Here is a 17,662-nt window from a genome sequence, read left to right on the forward strand (position 1 = left end):
ATTTTGGAAAGAAAAAAATGAACATGTAAAGGTCTAGATATCCTATATGCATTTTGAGCACATAGTTCTTCGAGCAAAGCTAACAGCCAGCTCACCCCGAGCACTTGAAACTCATAACACTCACCTAACAAAGGCATTTCTTCTGTTTATCTCCTTTTGAGAAGATGCAGAAGTGGTGCTTAGACTGCGTCTAAAACCTGAGTGGAAAGATTAAGAAGAGGTGTAGGACTTCTTGAGGAAAATAACACCTTTTTTATACTGCTTCCACTACATTAGCTGCACATTCTCCCCTCTAATTTGGAAATCAAAGGATGAAACTTCTCAGGAACATATATGCCTATGTTTGGCTTCTTAGAGTGAACAGAAATTAAATTAAACAAACCAAACAAGGGTAATGTGAAGGTCTTTCCACAAAAAGCTTAAGTAGAGGAGAAGAAAACCAACTACTTCAAGTACCTCACATAAGTTTTAATAACTTCATAGGGATGTTCCCTGCTGATCTCTTCATCAATCTCAATTTGTATTACGAAGCAGGTTCCATTTCCCTTTCTCTCTGATTAGAATGCAGTATTAGCAATAAGGGAAGACTGCCAACAATCGTAACTGATGCAATTCTTCCTGCCAGTAGACTGTTAAGAACAATATAGTACTTCACAGTTCCTTCTACAGGCTACATTTTTAGGAAGGGAGCAGCCAGACTACTGGCTGGCATTCGGGGTCCCTGAAAATCTCTTGCGCTTTTGGAGAAGTTGGCTTTGTACAGATGGTTCTGGCTGCAGAGCAGGGTCTGCAGGGGCTGCCTCACCCAAATCCCAGTGTCTCACACTCCTACCTGGAAAAGTGTGAGTTACTTTACTCCACGAAGTCTCTGTGAGAGAATCCAGAGAACCCGTTAGTCTGAAAAGCAATAACACAATAAATTTCAACTCAACTCTGAACAAACCTACTCGCTTCTTGTCCAGTATTGATGAGGTTTTGATTCTTTCCTTCTCCATCTGCCCCCAAGAGACACCAACATTCCTGCTGCACTCAGGCTGCTATCCAAGAAGTGCCTGGAGCAAGTCAGTGTATTTGAGTTACTTGCCCCTCACTCATTGAGACAGCACGTATGATTCTGAGGCAAGTTCCTAACAGTTTGCCTGAGCTGGCTTATTCAGAGAAATAAAAACATGAACATTTCTGGCAGGGTAACTACATGCAAATAGAGGAGGAAAAAGTACAGAACTCCTTGGATGCTCTTCCTGGAACCTAAGGAAGAGACTACAAGCAAGTGGTGCATGCTTTGGATACTCTGCAGTTAGCTGGGATAAAAAGTGCATTTACAGTCATGTCCAAGGGCAATTTCCTTTGATAACTGAATTTAGCAGAACACATGAGGATTGGGTCATGAAAGTAAGGTTTAATGAACACAGACTATCAGAGGCTCTGGAATCAAAATACTTGAGGTAGCTGCAAGAGAAACAGGGAGAGATGCATTTCCAGTTTTACACTCTGCTTTCAAAAAGCTGATCTAAACCCACCAGGTTTTAATGTAGGTTACAAACTTCCATTTGCAGAAGAAAACATCTGTATCTTCTGTATGTGTTCAAAAATTTGCTTCACATTGGAAATGTATTAAGAAATCCTTTGGCAATCCAAACATGACAAGAGCTTCAGTGCTCACCTCTGTACACGAGATGGGGGTGCAAATATGCCATATCTAGGAAGACAACTGAAGTACTGCACTCCTCCCACAGAGCCATCATTCTTCCCATGGGGCTTATCCAATTCAATTCCACACCAGAACCCTATATTGCAGAACAGTAAAATCAAGGCATTTTGAAAAAAACACTATAGATTTTTCTTCATCTAGACCACTGGCATAGTTGGCATTCACCCATGTCAAGGGAAACAGTTTCTAGTCAGAAAATATCAATATGCTAATAGTAAATATTAATATTACAAAATATGCAATGAAGCAAAAATTATACCCTAATAAATCTAATTATCTCAGCATTTTTATCTGCTTTCAATAAAATTGACGTTTAATTAATACAAAAAAGGTAAAACATTTGAGGAATATATATGTGTAAGTGTATACACAGACACACTGAAGTCAAACAGAATGTTACTGAGCATAACTGGTTACTGGACAACAAGGAGACAGCAAGGAGCAGCACTGCTATGTCACATTTCCCTCTTCAGTCCTCTGATCACATGGTTTATGCCTCATCTGAGATTATCAACAGTTAAAGTTTTGGTATTAATTCATTCTTTCCATCTGGAAAGTTGTAATTAACACAAATTGCAAGGTTGGGTGTATGATATCATGAGAAAGGTGCAAGAATTGGAACTGGCCATCAATTAATCTCGTACAGAACACTGAATAGGCAGCAAGATGTTAATGAGCTTGATCATTCATAACCTGTGATAAATGTGAGCTAATTACATAAAGGTGCTAAATTTCACATTCCATTAGTAGTCCATATGCAATCCATCCCCAGAAGATTCAGAATTTAATTCAAGTCACTTGGTATTAAGACACTGGATGAAACTAAAATTCTAATTATCAGCTCAAGAAACTCAAGAATGACATCTTATGAATTAGAAGGGCTCAGTGTATCAGAAGTTCTTCCCTTCCTATTTTTAGAATTAAATAAAGATCTGCACTGCAGCAAAAGGAATGAACCTTGGGTAACTTCCAGAGCTTTGATACACATTAGAACTGAAATACTTAAACATGCATCTGTTGCATTTTCTATAAATCACTGGGTTAGCAAATGGGGATGATTTGTCATCTTTCCATCCTCACTTCTTACAATGGCATGCTTTCCTCCAAAAGATTGTTCCTGATTTAAAGCAGAGAGGAAAGAGACTTAACACTGTCAAACAGCTTTCTGATTTCACAGGTGTTAGTGCATGTGGGAAACAGCCCTTTTCTCCCTGATCACTTTGTCAGCAACAACACAAAGGGTGCCTGAGCAAGGGCTGCCTACACTGAAACTGGGAACTGGGTAGGGATGAAGCAAGTACAGAGCCTGTACCATGACCTTGCATCCTGATGGGGTTTTTTTACATGCTGATGCCACCCAGTGTCACGACAGAGTATTGCCAATCACCTACCAATCACACAGCCCTCACCTAAACCAGGTACTCACACCAACACTTACCAAGTGCTTCTGCATTACTCTTGTGGTAAGATTATAGATAAGGCCACAGAGAAGATAAATTTGGTTACAGTATTGGACTGGGAAAGTAATTTCCACAATGCAGAACACCTGGCTGCCTTTGACAGCACTTGACTTCACTGCAAAATGCTTTCAGCAAGGGGAAGGGAGAAGCAGAAAGGAAGAAGGATAAGAAAACAGTGGTAGGGGTTGGGGCTTTTTGAGATATTTGCAACTTTATTGATCTTGTGATCTAAAGGTTTTTTAGTTAAAATTTTAATGTTCACAATTATCCTCTTAAAGATGCCAATAAGTTAAGAAATGAGACTGGGACATGACATACGAGTGCCACTGTTGCCAGACACAAGCTGTGTCAAAAAGCCTTAATACAAAAAGTGAGGAGTAAATGCATGTGATCTCAATAAACTATATACCCCTGTGGAGACTCAACTGAGGATTTACAGAAAGCTTTGTTAAGAAGTTGGACTCTGTGGGTTACTCCCTTACAACCCAAAATATTCTGTGATTCTGTAATACCTATAATTTCACCATCAAAGTATCTCTCCTACTTAAGTCGTGATAGTAGACAAGTAAAAGTCACTTTTTAAACCATTATTTTTTCCTGACAGTTGTATTAAAGTAAAAAATATTCAGTGAAACACAGGACAGGGGGAGGGGGAGAGAGAGAAAGAACTTGGAAACAAACCAATTTAAATTAAGAATTCCTTTGGAAGGAGCGCGGGGAAAAGATGGATTTCCATTCACGTGCTCACACGTAAGCCATTCCATACTGATTTGACAACGTACACACAACAGCATTGCACATACCTGGTGCAAATTTTGTTGTCCCACAAAATCTAACAGTGCCTGTTCTCTGTCCCACCACTAGTACTCTGTCCCCAACCTGGATTTCTCCATCAAGAGCATTTTTCCTCGTGGTTGGGGAACTATACAGCCCTGGTCAAAAGAACAAGATCTGAAATTAATGAGATTAAAACTTTAAGGAAGTTTTCAATAGCAAGCCAACTGATTAGTGAACATTTATCTCTAACCCAGTGTACCTTCAACATATAGCAACACAAATTTTGCTTAGACAAAAACTTGTTTTGTGCCAGCATAAAAACTGGACTACAGCCTTTTCTCTGCTCTGAAAAGGTACAGTGACCAACTATAAAAACACTTTGCATCTTGAAGATGTTACAAAAGTCATTCTAGAACTTGCCAAACTTAGATCTATGGTTAAACTACTTCACAAGTCTCTTTCTCAAGCTGTATCGGATTCTGAAACAACACAAGTAGTTCTACCTAAGTACTTAATGCAGCATTGAACTCCCCCCTGTGAAAATACACAACAGACCATACCAGCACTCATCTTAGATGAGGCAGAAGACACTCTAGTCAGGGCTTTTTTACTGCTGCTCGTTGAGTTCCTCTTCTTGGAGTAATTCCGTTTGCCTTCCAAGGAGGCAGTAGAAGAAGAAGAGCTGCTGTACTCAGGAAAACCTAAAGACATAAATGAAAGTTGTCCTTCAGGGATTGTATTTTGGAAAAGGACAGATTAAGCAGAAAGGAAAGCTTCTCTAATATGGAAGTTATCTGCTCTCCTTGGAGGGCAGAATACAAAGTGAAGAGCCAAAGTTAGACCTTGTTATACAGCATTTGCACAAACACCTGTCAGGAATGACACAGGTGCACGTGACCCTGCCTTGGGAAGAAGCTGACAGCTGAGTGCCAGAAGAGGTCTCCAAAAGCCTATCTTTATTATTCTATGAAAGTTCATCTAAACACTCCCAAGCATATTTATTAAAACACATGAGCTTTAGTAATAAGAGATCATACCACCAGCCTTTCAGCATCTAGCCTACTAAAGATGTGATGACAAATGGAAGGAATTATGTGGTATTATGTGAGTGAATTATTGTCTGGATTAAAGCCTACTATATTCCATTACATACTGTATTAATATTAAAATCTGCACCATAAAACAAGAATGGGAAATAAATCACACATCTCCATTTGCAAACCCTGAAGTCTAAACTGTCCAGTAAGACTTATGTACATCTTTCCTGCTTCCTATTCAAGGCTCTTCTCGCCTTTCTGAAGCCCTTCTGCCCAAAATGAGGTGGGGTACAGCAACACATATCTATGCCTCATCAATGTGAAAAATTAAGATACTAATGCTTATCACATTTCACAGACTTTTGAGAAGCTTAATCCATTTGGTTTTGCAAACAGCTTCATATAGACGCAGATTTAGTTTGTTCAATGTAATTTAATTCTCCAATTTTCCAAAACAGTAAAGAACCGAGGAAAAGCAAAGGCAGTGGGTCCAAACAAAAGCTGAGGACAGAAATCTGAAGTCTTTGAGATACTCACTGCAGCTATGCTACAATGAAGAAAATGCAAACTACTGACTAAACAGTGACTGAACAGGCTCCATGTCCGAGGCATAAACACACATGTGCATTTGCAAACACACTACAAGTCATTGGGAAGCCAGTCCAGGGATGGATTCACTGGAGGTCAGACCACCATTTTTACAGAGATGCAACAAAAATGGCTCCAACTAAACCTGTCATCAAGATACTTCATTTTGTGGGAAATCACAGGGTGAGAGAAGGAAAAGCAGAAATTACTTCAGCAGGTCATATAATTGATTCCATTTCCTTCAGGAAAAACAATTATTTGTTATAACATTCCTAACAGGTGAGTATTTGGCCTGTTCCTAGAAACCTCCCATCAGGGAGATCTCAAGACTTCCTCAGTAGTGTATTTCACCATGTAATTATCTCTAGTGTTACAGGGTTCCCCCCCCTCCAGTATAAAACCTCAGTCACCACTGGTTTAGATCCACGTTTTTTTACCCCCACTACACAGGCATGGTTATACTATTCCTTAAATTCCAAAGCTTCCAGTTTTCATCTCCTGTCTTTTTAAACACACCATCACAAACGAAGTCTTTACTCCTAAGTCATGTTTCATAAATCTAGTTGTTGTCTTTTCTGAATTCTCTCTGCATTCACAACTGTTCACTCACAGAAGATATAAAAAGATGCTTTGAATCACAGACCTGCTGGAGCAAGTCCAAAGGAGGCCATGAAGATGTTTGCTTTTACCAATGCTTATACTATGATTTTGTAGACAAAACCTCGAAGGAGACAACTTTAAGGGTTTGTTAAAGACAGCTGAAAGTGAGGTCCCTTTGTGTTTCAAGTTCAGCAACAACTGCTGCAGTAGAAGTTGCTATCCAATTGTGAAACTAGGTAATTGCAGAGAATAATTCACATGCAGAAGGCACTCTCTGAAAGCTAGTTTCATTTTTTATATTTGAAGCCTGTTATTGTGAGTCTGCCATGATACAACACTAACACTGTTAAGCACTGTTAGATGGTAACACTTTATTACAGAAGCATGAACACACAGAGGAGAGAAAAAAAATGCCAACAGAATATTAAAATCTAGGCAGCAACAATACAGGGCAAAAGGTCTCCCTCAAACTTCAGCTGGTTAATTCTGCAGATCCTCTGCAAGATCATTTACTAAGAGCCAGCTTTAAGGGCTGTTCTATGTTCCTGCCCAAGCATTTGGACAGAAGTGGTTACCAAACCAACATAGAACACCAGCCAAACATCCATATAAATTACTTTGTTCCTAGAAAACGAAATACCTACAACCTGCTTGGGACTTGAATTAAACAAGCATGGCAACTTTTTTCTATAGTGCAGATACAGGGCTTTGGCAGAGGTAGGCAGCAATAATACTGACTCTACCATACATAGATTTTTTCTTACGATGCTAAAAAAAAAATATTATTTCATTACCATCTTTTGCAGGTACAGTTTTTCCTCTGTTACCAATCAGAAAGTTGTTTTCAGAAGCGCTGTCTCTTTTTGCCCTATTTAGGCCTATAAAAAGAATAGATACAATTTAATATACACATCCTAACAAGTAACAATAACTTTACAAGAAAGTCATGTACAAGAACAATTTGACAGATTTGCAGATTACTGGATGCATGGGAAAATGGGTAAAACTGTATGATTTCTTAGACACTTGATAAATGGGTAAAAGGAGAACTGCAGAATTGTTTTGATGGATAAGCACAGATATTAAACCCCTTAACACATTAAAGCAGTCCAAACTCTTGCCAAACAATAAACAAATGGTGTATAAAAATACCAATTTTTACACTGAAGGAGTTTTATTTAAATATTTCAAAGTCATATCTATCAACATTCACTTTAATAGTACTTAAGGTCTACTACTCACCAGTATTAATGTCACAATTTCTGCTTTAAAGATTACACATCAAGGTTTTGAGAGAGATTTCAGATCACATTTTCATTCAAACTACAAATAATGATGTAAGCATGCCAGTGTGATTTTTAAGAACTTAACTCTCATGGCAGCAATGCTGTGATATGTGTAGGAACTCATCCTCTCACCTTATAGTTTTGCAAACAGTCATTTTGCATTTCTGACAGTTTCCTACCCTAACTCAATGAAGAACAAGCTTATCTATGGTATATCACCTCCCTGTCATGAAAGAAAAATCACATCTGTTTTATTTAACTACATCTCTCAGCTTCATTTAGCCACAGGAATTGAACTGGTTTGCAAATGTAGTCTATTTCCCAAAATTTTATGGCCATTAAGGCATCAGATCAAAAACCTATTTGTTTATGACTGAGAACACATTTCTTAATTTTATCTCAGTAATCCTTTTCCTAGAACCTCGAAAAAGATTTTTTCTCATCAATCTGATGGATTATTCAAATCCAATAGAACCAAATAAAATTTCAAAACCCCCATCCATTATTCTAAGTATATTTTACTTTGCAGCTTATAACCTTATCTACAAAAAGCATATTAATTTTTCATGAATTATTACAAACCAGTGTATTCCAGGGAGGAAGTTTAAAGGGAAGAAATGCAACCTGATGATATACAAACACTGCAAACCCAAGTTCTGCCTCTGCAGCTTTGTCTTTCCCCGAATCCTGCCAGCCAATCAGCCAGGCACATTAATATCAATGGAATTCTGTGCAAGGACTCCCTGCACAAAGCAGCTTCCATACACTCACATCCAATGGATGTAAGTCCTCTTGGGTAAACAACGCTTAACTCACTCTGATCTCTACCTTAAAGCAAGGTATAAGATGCTTAAATTTCACAAAGACACAGCTGCACCTTTGGGACAAGAAAAGGTGAGTGATGACTTAACTGTCTGGAACAAAGCTATGACAAAGGAAAAGTCCCTCACATTATAGCTTCATGGGTTACAGAGCTTAGAGCAAAGTGAATCAAACACTGGAAAATATTTAACAGAAGAAGTCAGCTTGGATCTACTCCTGAGCAATACTCCTAACAAACTGCTTATCCCAAGAAGCTTTTTACGCAAGATGCCGGCTTATAAATAGCTTGAATCTTGTGCTAATTGTAGATACAGACACTTAAAACTTATTCCTCCCTCAATCTATGCAGAGAAAAGTTACATAAGTCATCCAAAAAGCAGTCAAAATGCATCTTTTCCTGGCACCAGCCTGCTGCATCGTTTCTACACCCTGCATATTACAGGTAAAGTGTGCAGTGTTTTTGGGTGCTTGGGTAAATTCTGTGAGAACGTGTGTTATCTTCCATTCCTTAAGCTCTGCTGCCTCAGTGTGAGTCACCTAAACAGGGCTCAAAAGGTAGAAGAAATGCTGATGAAATATTTACTGGCATTATTACATAAGCAGCCAAACATGGGGGGACAGATTATGCACGGCCAGCACTGCACACAGCAGGGATGAGCCTGTTCTCCCAACAACTTGGAACCTGAACAGTCAGCAAACATGGATCATTCACTCCACAGGGAGGGAATTTACACAGAAGGATTAAGGAATTTGAGCAAATTACTAAGAAACTAAACAAGAGCCAGACATTGAGCCCATCACTCCTATCAGTGGACTGAGGCCTTATTACAAGGACAACCTTTGTAATTTGGTTACTCAGATAATTTAATTAGCAGATAAAATATAATGAGTTAAATAGTTCCTTTATCACGTTGCCAGAAAATTAATATCTTCAATTTCTAGGCATAAAGGTAAATATGTTATTTACAAGATTTTCATTCTTTGTGAATTCTCCAGGAGTATCTTAGTAAATGGAACCTCATTAAGTTGAGACACTTAACTGGTATCACAGCCAATTAGAAATTACTTTAATGGCTCAAGAATAAATGTTGTGGTTTTCTGTATAGAGTGTGTAAAGAGTAGAAACTGTCACAGTACATCAGATCACTGTAATCACTCCACAGCTACACACAACATCCTCCCAGTACCACTTGCAGCACTCAGTGAACTTCCAACCATGACAACATGGAGTTAATGAATACCTTATCACCTCATCCCAGGTTATGAACTAATTCCAAACAAGGATTTTAACACCAAGATTTACTCATTCTCCATCCTGTGTCAACAGGCAAGAAAATACTCACCAGAATTCACTTTGGAAGTTATGTGTGTCACATCTACTTTCTTGGATTTGACCAAAGGTGAAGACTGCACGGAAGAGCTTCGTATGGAGCTTTTTTTATGGTCAGAAGCCTTGCTTATTTTGGAAAGGGGTGCAAAGATACCTGGAGAGAAAATTGTATGTCCCAACAAAGAACCATGGGTAATGGTACAGTAATAAAATTTGCAGCTACTCTCTCTCACATCAATTAATTCAGGTTTTTTTTTTTTTAGCCACCATCATCACTTGCTATGCTGACAAAGCACTTGCAGGGTAGGAAGGACAAGTGAACAGTGGACGGTGAAACCAAAATCCTTATCAAGCAACTTGAACAGAGTAAGTTGGAAACAGTCAGTAAGACTATCAATTAGGATCTCCTTTTTGCCCTAACAGTAACATTCAGCCTCCACTGCTACAAACACAACACCTTGGTAATGTCCTGTGTGTCCACGGCACCTGAATTAAAATACCTGAAGAACAAAGTTAGAAAACTATAAGCATGAATGTCTTACTAAGCAAGACGAAACAGGTAAAGAAACATGGCTATTATTGTTACACTACAAACAAGTAGTTTCAACAGTATAGATGGAAGACCAGGAAATCTCAGAGTTTCAAGGAAATAACCAAAAACTTTGACTGGTTGGTTGTTTCAGTCATTTTGCAAATAGTTGCAGCCAAAACTTCAGGAACAGTTAAAGAACCAATAAATCAAACAAAGCACTACAAAGTAAAACAACAGAATCTGCTACTGTTTTTATCCTCCAAAATTGTTTATATCTTCCAGCACTCTTTAAAATTTGGGGGATTTAAAAATTAAAGAAAAAAGAAAATAAAGGCTATACCGCGTTTTGGTGCACACTTGAAGTACTGGACTTTTCCAACACTTCCATTGTTCTTTCCTTCTGGTTCATCCAGCTCTACACCAGCCCACTGGCCACTGGCAAATTCGGTTGTGCCACAAAATCTTAAGGTGCCAACCTAAGAGAAACAGCATCAACACAGAATGGGTTTGTTAACAAGTGTTGTTCATGAGAAAATAATACTGGTTATAAAAGAGACAGCAAGTCATCTCCAAGCTTTTCATCCCCAAAATGCAAACATAATTTCCCTCATTTATTCACATTCCCACCGTTCAACACCACTCAATACCTTTCCCAAAAGGTCTTAGTCCTTCTGTGTACATCTTGCATTAAACAGCAGCCATGGTTATGGACAGATGTCACAACAGATAAGAATTAGACAGTGAGAACCACTGTAAACACAGCTCTAGGTCAGCAAAGTACAGGAGCACATGCCCAATGAGAGGTTTTACTTTCACTCTTTATTAAACAAGAATTCCAGAATCAGGGCTAGGTATCTTCCTGAATTGGAGGCTCCATAGAAATATTTGATTAGACAAATTACTGTGTGTGCATAAATACATACATACAATTATATATATTTTTATCTGCATAGCAAAGGTTCAAGAGTAAACATCAGAGCATAAGTAATTTTTCCTTTGAAAAAGATTCATAAGTCTTCCATTTCCTCCTTATGATTAAATAAAATTTTAAAAGCCATCAAATGTTTTAGACATTTGCTGTTGCTTCAATATATACTATGAATCCTAAGCAGATAAACATATGAAGACTATCAAGAAAGACCAGTCTTGCTGGTTGACCTCACTCTCCACAAATACACATTAGAAGCTCACACACTTCATCCAAACAGGGGAGGAATAACTACAAGAGATGAATTTAACATTGATTTAAATTCCTTTTTATATTTAATTTTTAAATTAGTTTTAGTAATAAACTTTGATCTTTCCTCATCTCGTGTGACCTTAATACTAGCTCATTTTACACTACATCTCTACTGTTTAATCCAACTCTCAGACAGTAAACAGATAGAAACAGTTTGTTTTTTTTTTCTTTTACTATAAAACCTTCCAGCTACTCTTTCCTAATGTCTGCAAAGAAATAAACACGACTCAGAGCCTCTTCTCTTATGCTGAAGATCTCTTTTATACTTGATTGTTATAGGCAGGTATGTCACACTAATCTAGACTGAGACCTTTTAGCTACCAACACAGGGATCAAATTCAGCCAGGGCAAGTTCAGCCAAGCAGCACCACAGATTCCTACAATTCCTCCCCTTACTTTCCAGGCACCAGCCAAAGGGCATTTTTACCATTTACTGAGCAGAGAGAAGAGATCAGCCAGCATCTTAAACCACGGGTGTGAGGTGGCCAAACTGTGCCTCCAATTTAACCCTAGGACCTGTGCAAGCAACAACCAGGGGCTCTCTCTCACATGAGACAGAGCAGGAGCAGTTTTCTCCCAGCTGCTGGTCTCCCTGCACTCCCATTTCATCAGATGTGATCCAAATGGACACTCAGTCTAGCAGAGCAGGAGCTGGTGGAGCTGTGGGGCCCCAGTCACATACACATAAACACCTGCTTACAGAGCTTCCTACAACTGCAATGACAGCAGTAGGAGTTAAGAGAGGAATCCATTCTCCCTCTGGCATCTACTGTGCTAGGTTCTCAAGCTTCTTTAAAGCTGACATATTAGGAGACTGCAGAAGCAAGAAAGACAATAGGAACCTGTAAATATAGCTCCAAAAAATGCTGCTGTTCCAAGTGCCCTCGTCCCAGCTTCCATATTCCAGAATGAGAGCTGATGCAGGACAAGGCTAAAAACAGGGCACAATTTTCATCATCCTGTTCTCACTTTTGCTCCACCCTGCAGGAATTTAGGAGTATCGAGGGGGAGGGGAAGGCAGGGCTGAGAACAACTTCTCCATTCAAGCAAATGGAGAAAAGGGGTGGGAAGCAATGTGGGAGTATTGCACACAGCTCCTCACACACAAAGGAAGGAAGGGAGGAAAACTGCTGTGGAAATGCAGTTCGAACAGCACAATCACATTCCTTCTTCCCACCTGCTCTAGAACAAATTTGGCTCCCTTCAAGAAAAACAAGCTAGCTGCAAAGCCCTGCTGACCTTTGGCAGCACAAAAACAGATTGTAACAATTTCTTAAAAAACACTGCAACAGCATAATCAATTAGAACAATAAAAATAATCAAACCCAGGCAGCTCTATCCATGCACAGTGAGCACATTACAACACAAATCATTTTGTGGGCCTTAGAGGAAAGATACACAAGAGCACCAATTTCATCACTTTCTTGCTCTAAAGCCTCCATTAACTTGCACTTACATTATCTCCCCTTGCTGCCACTGTGATTTCTGATAAAGCAACTTCTGTCTTTAAAGAAAAAGTGGCCTTCTGCACATACTTCAATTAAAACACCTTCACACGTATAGCTAGTGATTCCTTCGCTTTCCCTAACCCAATTTCAAAAATACATCAAATTAAAATACACAATGGAAGCTGCTTCACACTCCTGCTGGAGATCACTTTAGAACATTTCAGTTGTGACAGTTAAAAATCTGAAGTTATATTAGGAAAGCTATTAAAGTGAAAGCTATTCAAATATAAATTTTTGCTCACAAATGCTTTCAGTATTTGCCAGGAAAAAAAGTACTTCTTTAAAAGACTTCTAGCACTTATATCCCTTGCTATCAGAGCAAATAAAAAGTCTGAATACTGAATGTGATATTAATGTTACAGTTTTCAAATATATTTTTAGAAAGGTAGTTCTAAAAAGCTATTCACATTTGAGCTGGACCTCTATTAGCTACATCCTTATACTTCCACAGAACCATGTAACAACCCTGTTGGCACAGCACTGCTTCAAAGATTTTAACTGCATTGCACCAGTGAAACTGGGTTACTGTAGCCTAAGCAGAACTGAAGGGTTTTTTCCCCTGCCTTCTGGAAACTATCAGGAGTACGTCACAAATGCACATTCCTAACAAAGCCAGGCAACTCACAAAGTAATTTGTGAATTTTACCATCACTTCGATGTGACACCAAAAACATTAATAAAAGCTGAGCCATGCTGATGTGCTACAGTAGACTGTTAAATCCATTTAAAGACACAAAATGCAGCCTATGCCTGTCAAAACTGCTTTTCATAATAATGACTTTATCACACAACTCTTCAGCTTATTAATTTCCGTAACCAGTTCCTTGCTGCCATTCAGAGATCACACCTTCCAGAAAGCATTTCAGACCCTCAAATTGAGCTACATCTCCAAAGCGGTCAATAAATGGACTCTCCAGGAATTATGAGTGTAGTACCAGGTTGGTGGCCATACCTTCTGTCCTGCAATAACAACACGATCTCCCAGTTTTAGGCCAAGTGATAAAAGCATGGCCCTGCCTGTGACATGGTCATAGGTTGGAATCATGGCTTTAGAGATGTCACACGAGAGAGGCACTGCATCCAGCAGGATCTGCTTGATTTCCTTTGCACTGGCTGCTGCATCTGCCATTTCCAGTGGCATATCTACTGGATCAGGAACCACATCTGCTGGAATCTGCCCTTTGTCATTCTGTAGAAACATAACATAGCATAGAATTTAATGTTGTTACAAGATAAACCTGATAAGGTGAAACCACAGTGTTTTATGAAGTGTTTAATCGTTTTTATTAGATATTTTTCCTAGAATACAAACAACTATGAAAAAATCCACATTTTCAAATAAGGATGCCAAAACATCCTTAGATGGATCAGCTAGTATGTATACAGCATCTCACTTTTGAAACCAAAAAGCAACCAACATTATCAAATTTAAGAACATTATTAGGACTCAGTACACCTGAAACAAAACACTTGTGTATATCTGTGTACCTGAACATAGAGTTAGGAAAGCAAGACAGACTTCTGGTCTGTAATGCCAATACCAAACTGCCAACTCCTCCCAAAGAATCTATCTTTACCCAGCATATACCTTGCTCCTTGTAAAGGCTTATTCCAAATATAAGAAGGAATTTAATTATGTATGTTGCAGGTATATAATATGCAAATGTGATGGTTCACATGAGTACCTAAATAAATCTGTTCAGCTTTTATCTAGACACAGACTATCATACAAGAGATGGGTTAAGGACAGAGTCCTTTCCAGACATGTCCCATTCCCAGAGAGCCATGATCATGATTCCCTGCATGTCCTACATGATAGGACAAGTTGTTGGAGTACCAGCTCCCCTGGAGTTAACCTCAACTCCAGGCCAGCTGCCCAGACAGCAGGTACCTTCAGGCCACTCCAGGCCCAGTCCTACCTACTCTCTTCAGCAAAGCCATTGGTGTGTAGCTTTGGCTGTCAGCCCATTTTCACAACATTTGCAGAATGATAATCATTGCAGTCTTCCAAATCTGTCTCAGCTGAGCCCCTGGACTCGGACATTACCAGAAGAATGATGCAGAGTAAGATTGAATTTGTTTTGGTCCCTTCAAACAGACTACAAGTTCAATGTTTCCTGAGCTCCCTCTCAATCCATCTCAAAGCTAGAAAGGTATAATCCTTACTCAGAATTTACACTGCTGCTCCCAAATGATCAAACTCCGCACACAGTCTCTAGTCAAAACTTTATTGCAGGGTTGAGCAATTCAGTACCCACCATCCCTTAAAAATCTCCAATCACTCTAAGCAAAAACCACACTACCTTAAAAACAGGATACAGTTCGGTTGAAGTTGAGTGGGGAATTTGAGTTTGTAGTCATGACATCAAAGATTATTTTGGTCATGTAAGTCCCACATTTCAGCCCACCAGGTGCCCTGCAACCTCTGTGCCAACACAAAGCAGGGGCAGAGCAGTGGCAAGAAGGCAAAGTGGAAGCTCAGGATTTCCCTTCTCAAGGGCACAGCCACCTCTGCCAGCTCTGAATGCTTATGCAGATACAAAGCAGAGTTCCCTGTGACCACAGACTCTTAAACATAGAGCTGCCAAAGAACTTGAGACACATTCGTGCACACTGAATGAAGAGACAAAGAAGAAACACATCTTTAAGAGATCTAGACTGAATATCATGGACAATAATGTTCCAGAAGATTTCACACCAACAGTGCTACATAAAATAATGACTTTTGAGTACCCTTAAAACAACTACGGTTTCTCATTTAAAATAACCCCCTGCATTTAAAAATGGAGAACTGAGATACTGGTTTTGCTAAAATAAGAAAACTTTCCAAGCCCTCCCCCCACCCCACACCCCCACAAAAAAAAAAAAAAAAAACAACAAAAAACCCCACACAAAACATCAAACACCCAAATCAAACACAAAACTCAACCAAAATCCAAGACTGTGGCTAGACACATACAGCAACCCTTTGCACTATAACCTATGCCTATTGTTAGGTTACCAAGCAGAGCAGGTGATGCTTGTGCATTCTCAGTTACTCATGCTAACACCAGGCTCACTGCTAAGCACAACATTGCATTTCTGGAAGGCAAAGACTGCACTCCTCCACTTCTGAAAAGATGTCCCACTGCCATGGGGACTCAGCTGTTGCAAGACACCCATGAGTAATAATAAATGAAAGCTCAAACAACAAATAGAAAAACCTCTTGAAAGTTACTTGAGCTAATGAACTAGACCATGACACAAAAATACAAACTTCAACATGCAAGTAGGACAAAGCATACAAAATCATTCTCTCTGAGTTGCAAATATCTTTTCCTGAGGCACTCTCACTCCATGTAGCACACTTTTAGCTAATCAAAATCCTGGACAGACTGTTCTGTTTTTCCAGGTACCTTTTTCACCTTCTGTCAATCCACAACCTAACTCCTTACCCTAAAGGCAGGATTTGCTCCATGTTCCAGTAAACACTTGACAGCTCCTGTGCATAGGTTAAATGCAGCAATATGCAAAGCTGTTCCAAAATCAAAATCACTACAGGTGGCATCCACATCTGCAATTAAACATCACATGTGAGGTATGCAAGTCTGTTACATGAACATTTTCTCCTACAGATTCCTTGCAAGGACATTGATTTTTACAATTTATGTTAGCATTTACAGACACACCATTATTTATGTACCAAATGCATATGATAAGTAATTCTACATGGAATATCAACCTTACTTGCATCTGTATTCACACCATGAACCAACCTAGAAGATGAGCATGTACTTTCACTCATTTTTTAATAGTGATGGCTTAACTGAAAAGTTGCTGCTATTCAGGATGCCCAATCTACTTTGCCAAGATTAACAACTGAGTAACTTCAGGTTTGCAAGTAAATTCACGTTTTAATGTTTCAGAAACATTTATATTTTAGTGCTTCTAGGCATCAAACATGAAAATGAGATGCATCTTCAACCAGCTGTTCTTTTTGAGCAGGCAGTACGGCAAGGGAAAACTGATTATACATCTATACATCTGCTTTACATTGATTTAATTAGTAATAGCCAAGAATGAAATCAGAGCTGGTGATTGCTATAATTTCTTTGTTTTCAAAGAACTGCACTCTGAAGGGTCTCACACTGATAGTTCGGAAAATAGAGCACTGCATTTGACTGGAAGTGATTTAACACAATATTTATTTCTATCAGTCATTCCCAATATATCTTTCAATCTGCTATCAAGTTATTACTGTTCTAGAAGGTTGGAGTTTAAATGTCTGTTTAGTTCTGAGGCTCCTCTCTTAAATTATACAAGAGAGATGTCATTTTGAGTCAATTAGGTATAGGACTGTTAATTAAAAGTGCCAGCTGATTTAATACACAAGCCAAAAGACCACAAGTATTAGCAATCATGTTTCAACTTGAAATACCAGTGAGGAACATAAAACTTTCCAACTCAGGGCTGAAGAGTCTCCTCGTATTTTCCAGTTTCAGCCTCCATCCCAAAAAACACTAGCCTCTCTCACAATCCCTCTCACAATAATAAAGTATATCCTAACTGCATCAACATCCTTATATAGTTGCACTAAATGAACAAAAAAAAAAAAAATCAACATATATAGAAGATACAGTTATTTATGTCTGTAAAGACAAGTTCATACATACTAACAAAATTTATTCAATTCTATAAAGATCAAAGGTAACAAACTTGCAATCAGAATTTAACAGTTTTGCAATTGCACTGATTGAACACAAACCTGAAAAAAAGACTGCTTTCACATGCC

The 17,662-nt window shown here is 38.8% G+C and overlaps 1 protein-coding gene across 1 annotated transcript in view; it reads right to left on the reverse strand.

The window, feature by feature from the left end:
• Nucleotides 1-17,662, reverse strand: part of CLIP4 (CAP-Gly domain containing linker protein family member 4) — a 28,554-nt gene that overhangs the window by 3,259 nt on the left and 7,633 nt on the right. The window contains exons 6-15 of the mRNA XM_062489353.1: nucleotides 16,326-16,444; nucleotides 13,844-14,080; nucleotides 10,484-10,619; nucleotides 9,625-9,765; nucleotides 6,968-7,051; nucleotides 4,509-4,649; nucleotides 3,975-4,103; nucleotides 1,664-1,787; nucleotides 833-897; nucleotides 125-197 (exon numbers count right to left, since the gene is read on the reverse strand). Coding sequence (XP_062345337.1) covers nucleotides 125-197; nucleotides 833-897; nucleotides 1,664-1,787; nucleotides 3,975-4,103; nucleotides 4,509-4,649; nucleotides 6,968-7,051; nucleotides 9,625-9,765; nucleotides 10,484-10,619; nucleotides 13,844-14,080; nucleotides 16,326-16,444 — 1,249 coding nt within the window. The remainder of the gene's footprint in view (nucleotides 1-124; nucleotides 198-832; nucleotides 898-1,663; nucleotides 1,788-3,974; nucleotides 4,104-4,508; nucleotides 4,650-6,967; nucleotides 7,052-9,624; nucleotides 9,766-10,483; nucleotides 10,620-13,843; nucleotides 14,081-16,325; nucleotides 16,445-17,662) is intronic.

This window comes from Cinclus cinclus, chromosome 3, assembly GCF_963662255.1.
Source record: "Cinclus cinclus chromosome 3, bCinCin1.1, whole genome shotgun sequence".
Taxonomy (NCBI): domain Eukaryota; kingdom Metazoa; phylum Chordata; class Aves; order Passeriformes; family Cinclidae; genus Cinclus; species Cinclus cinclus.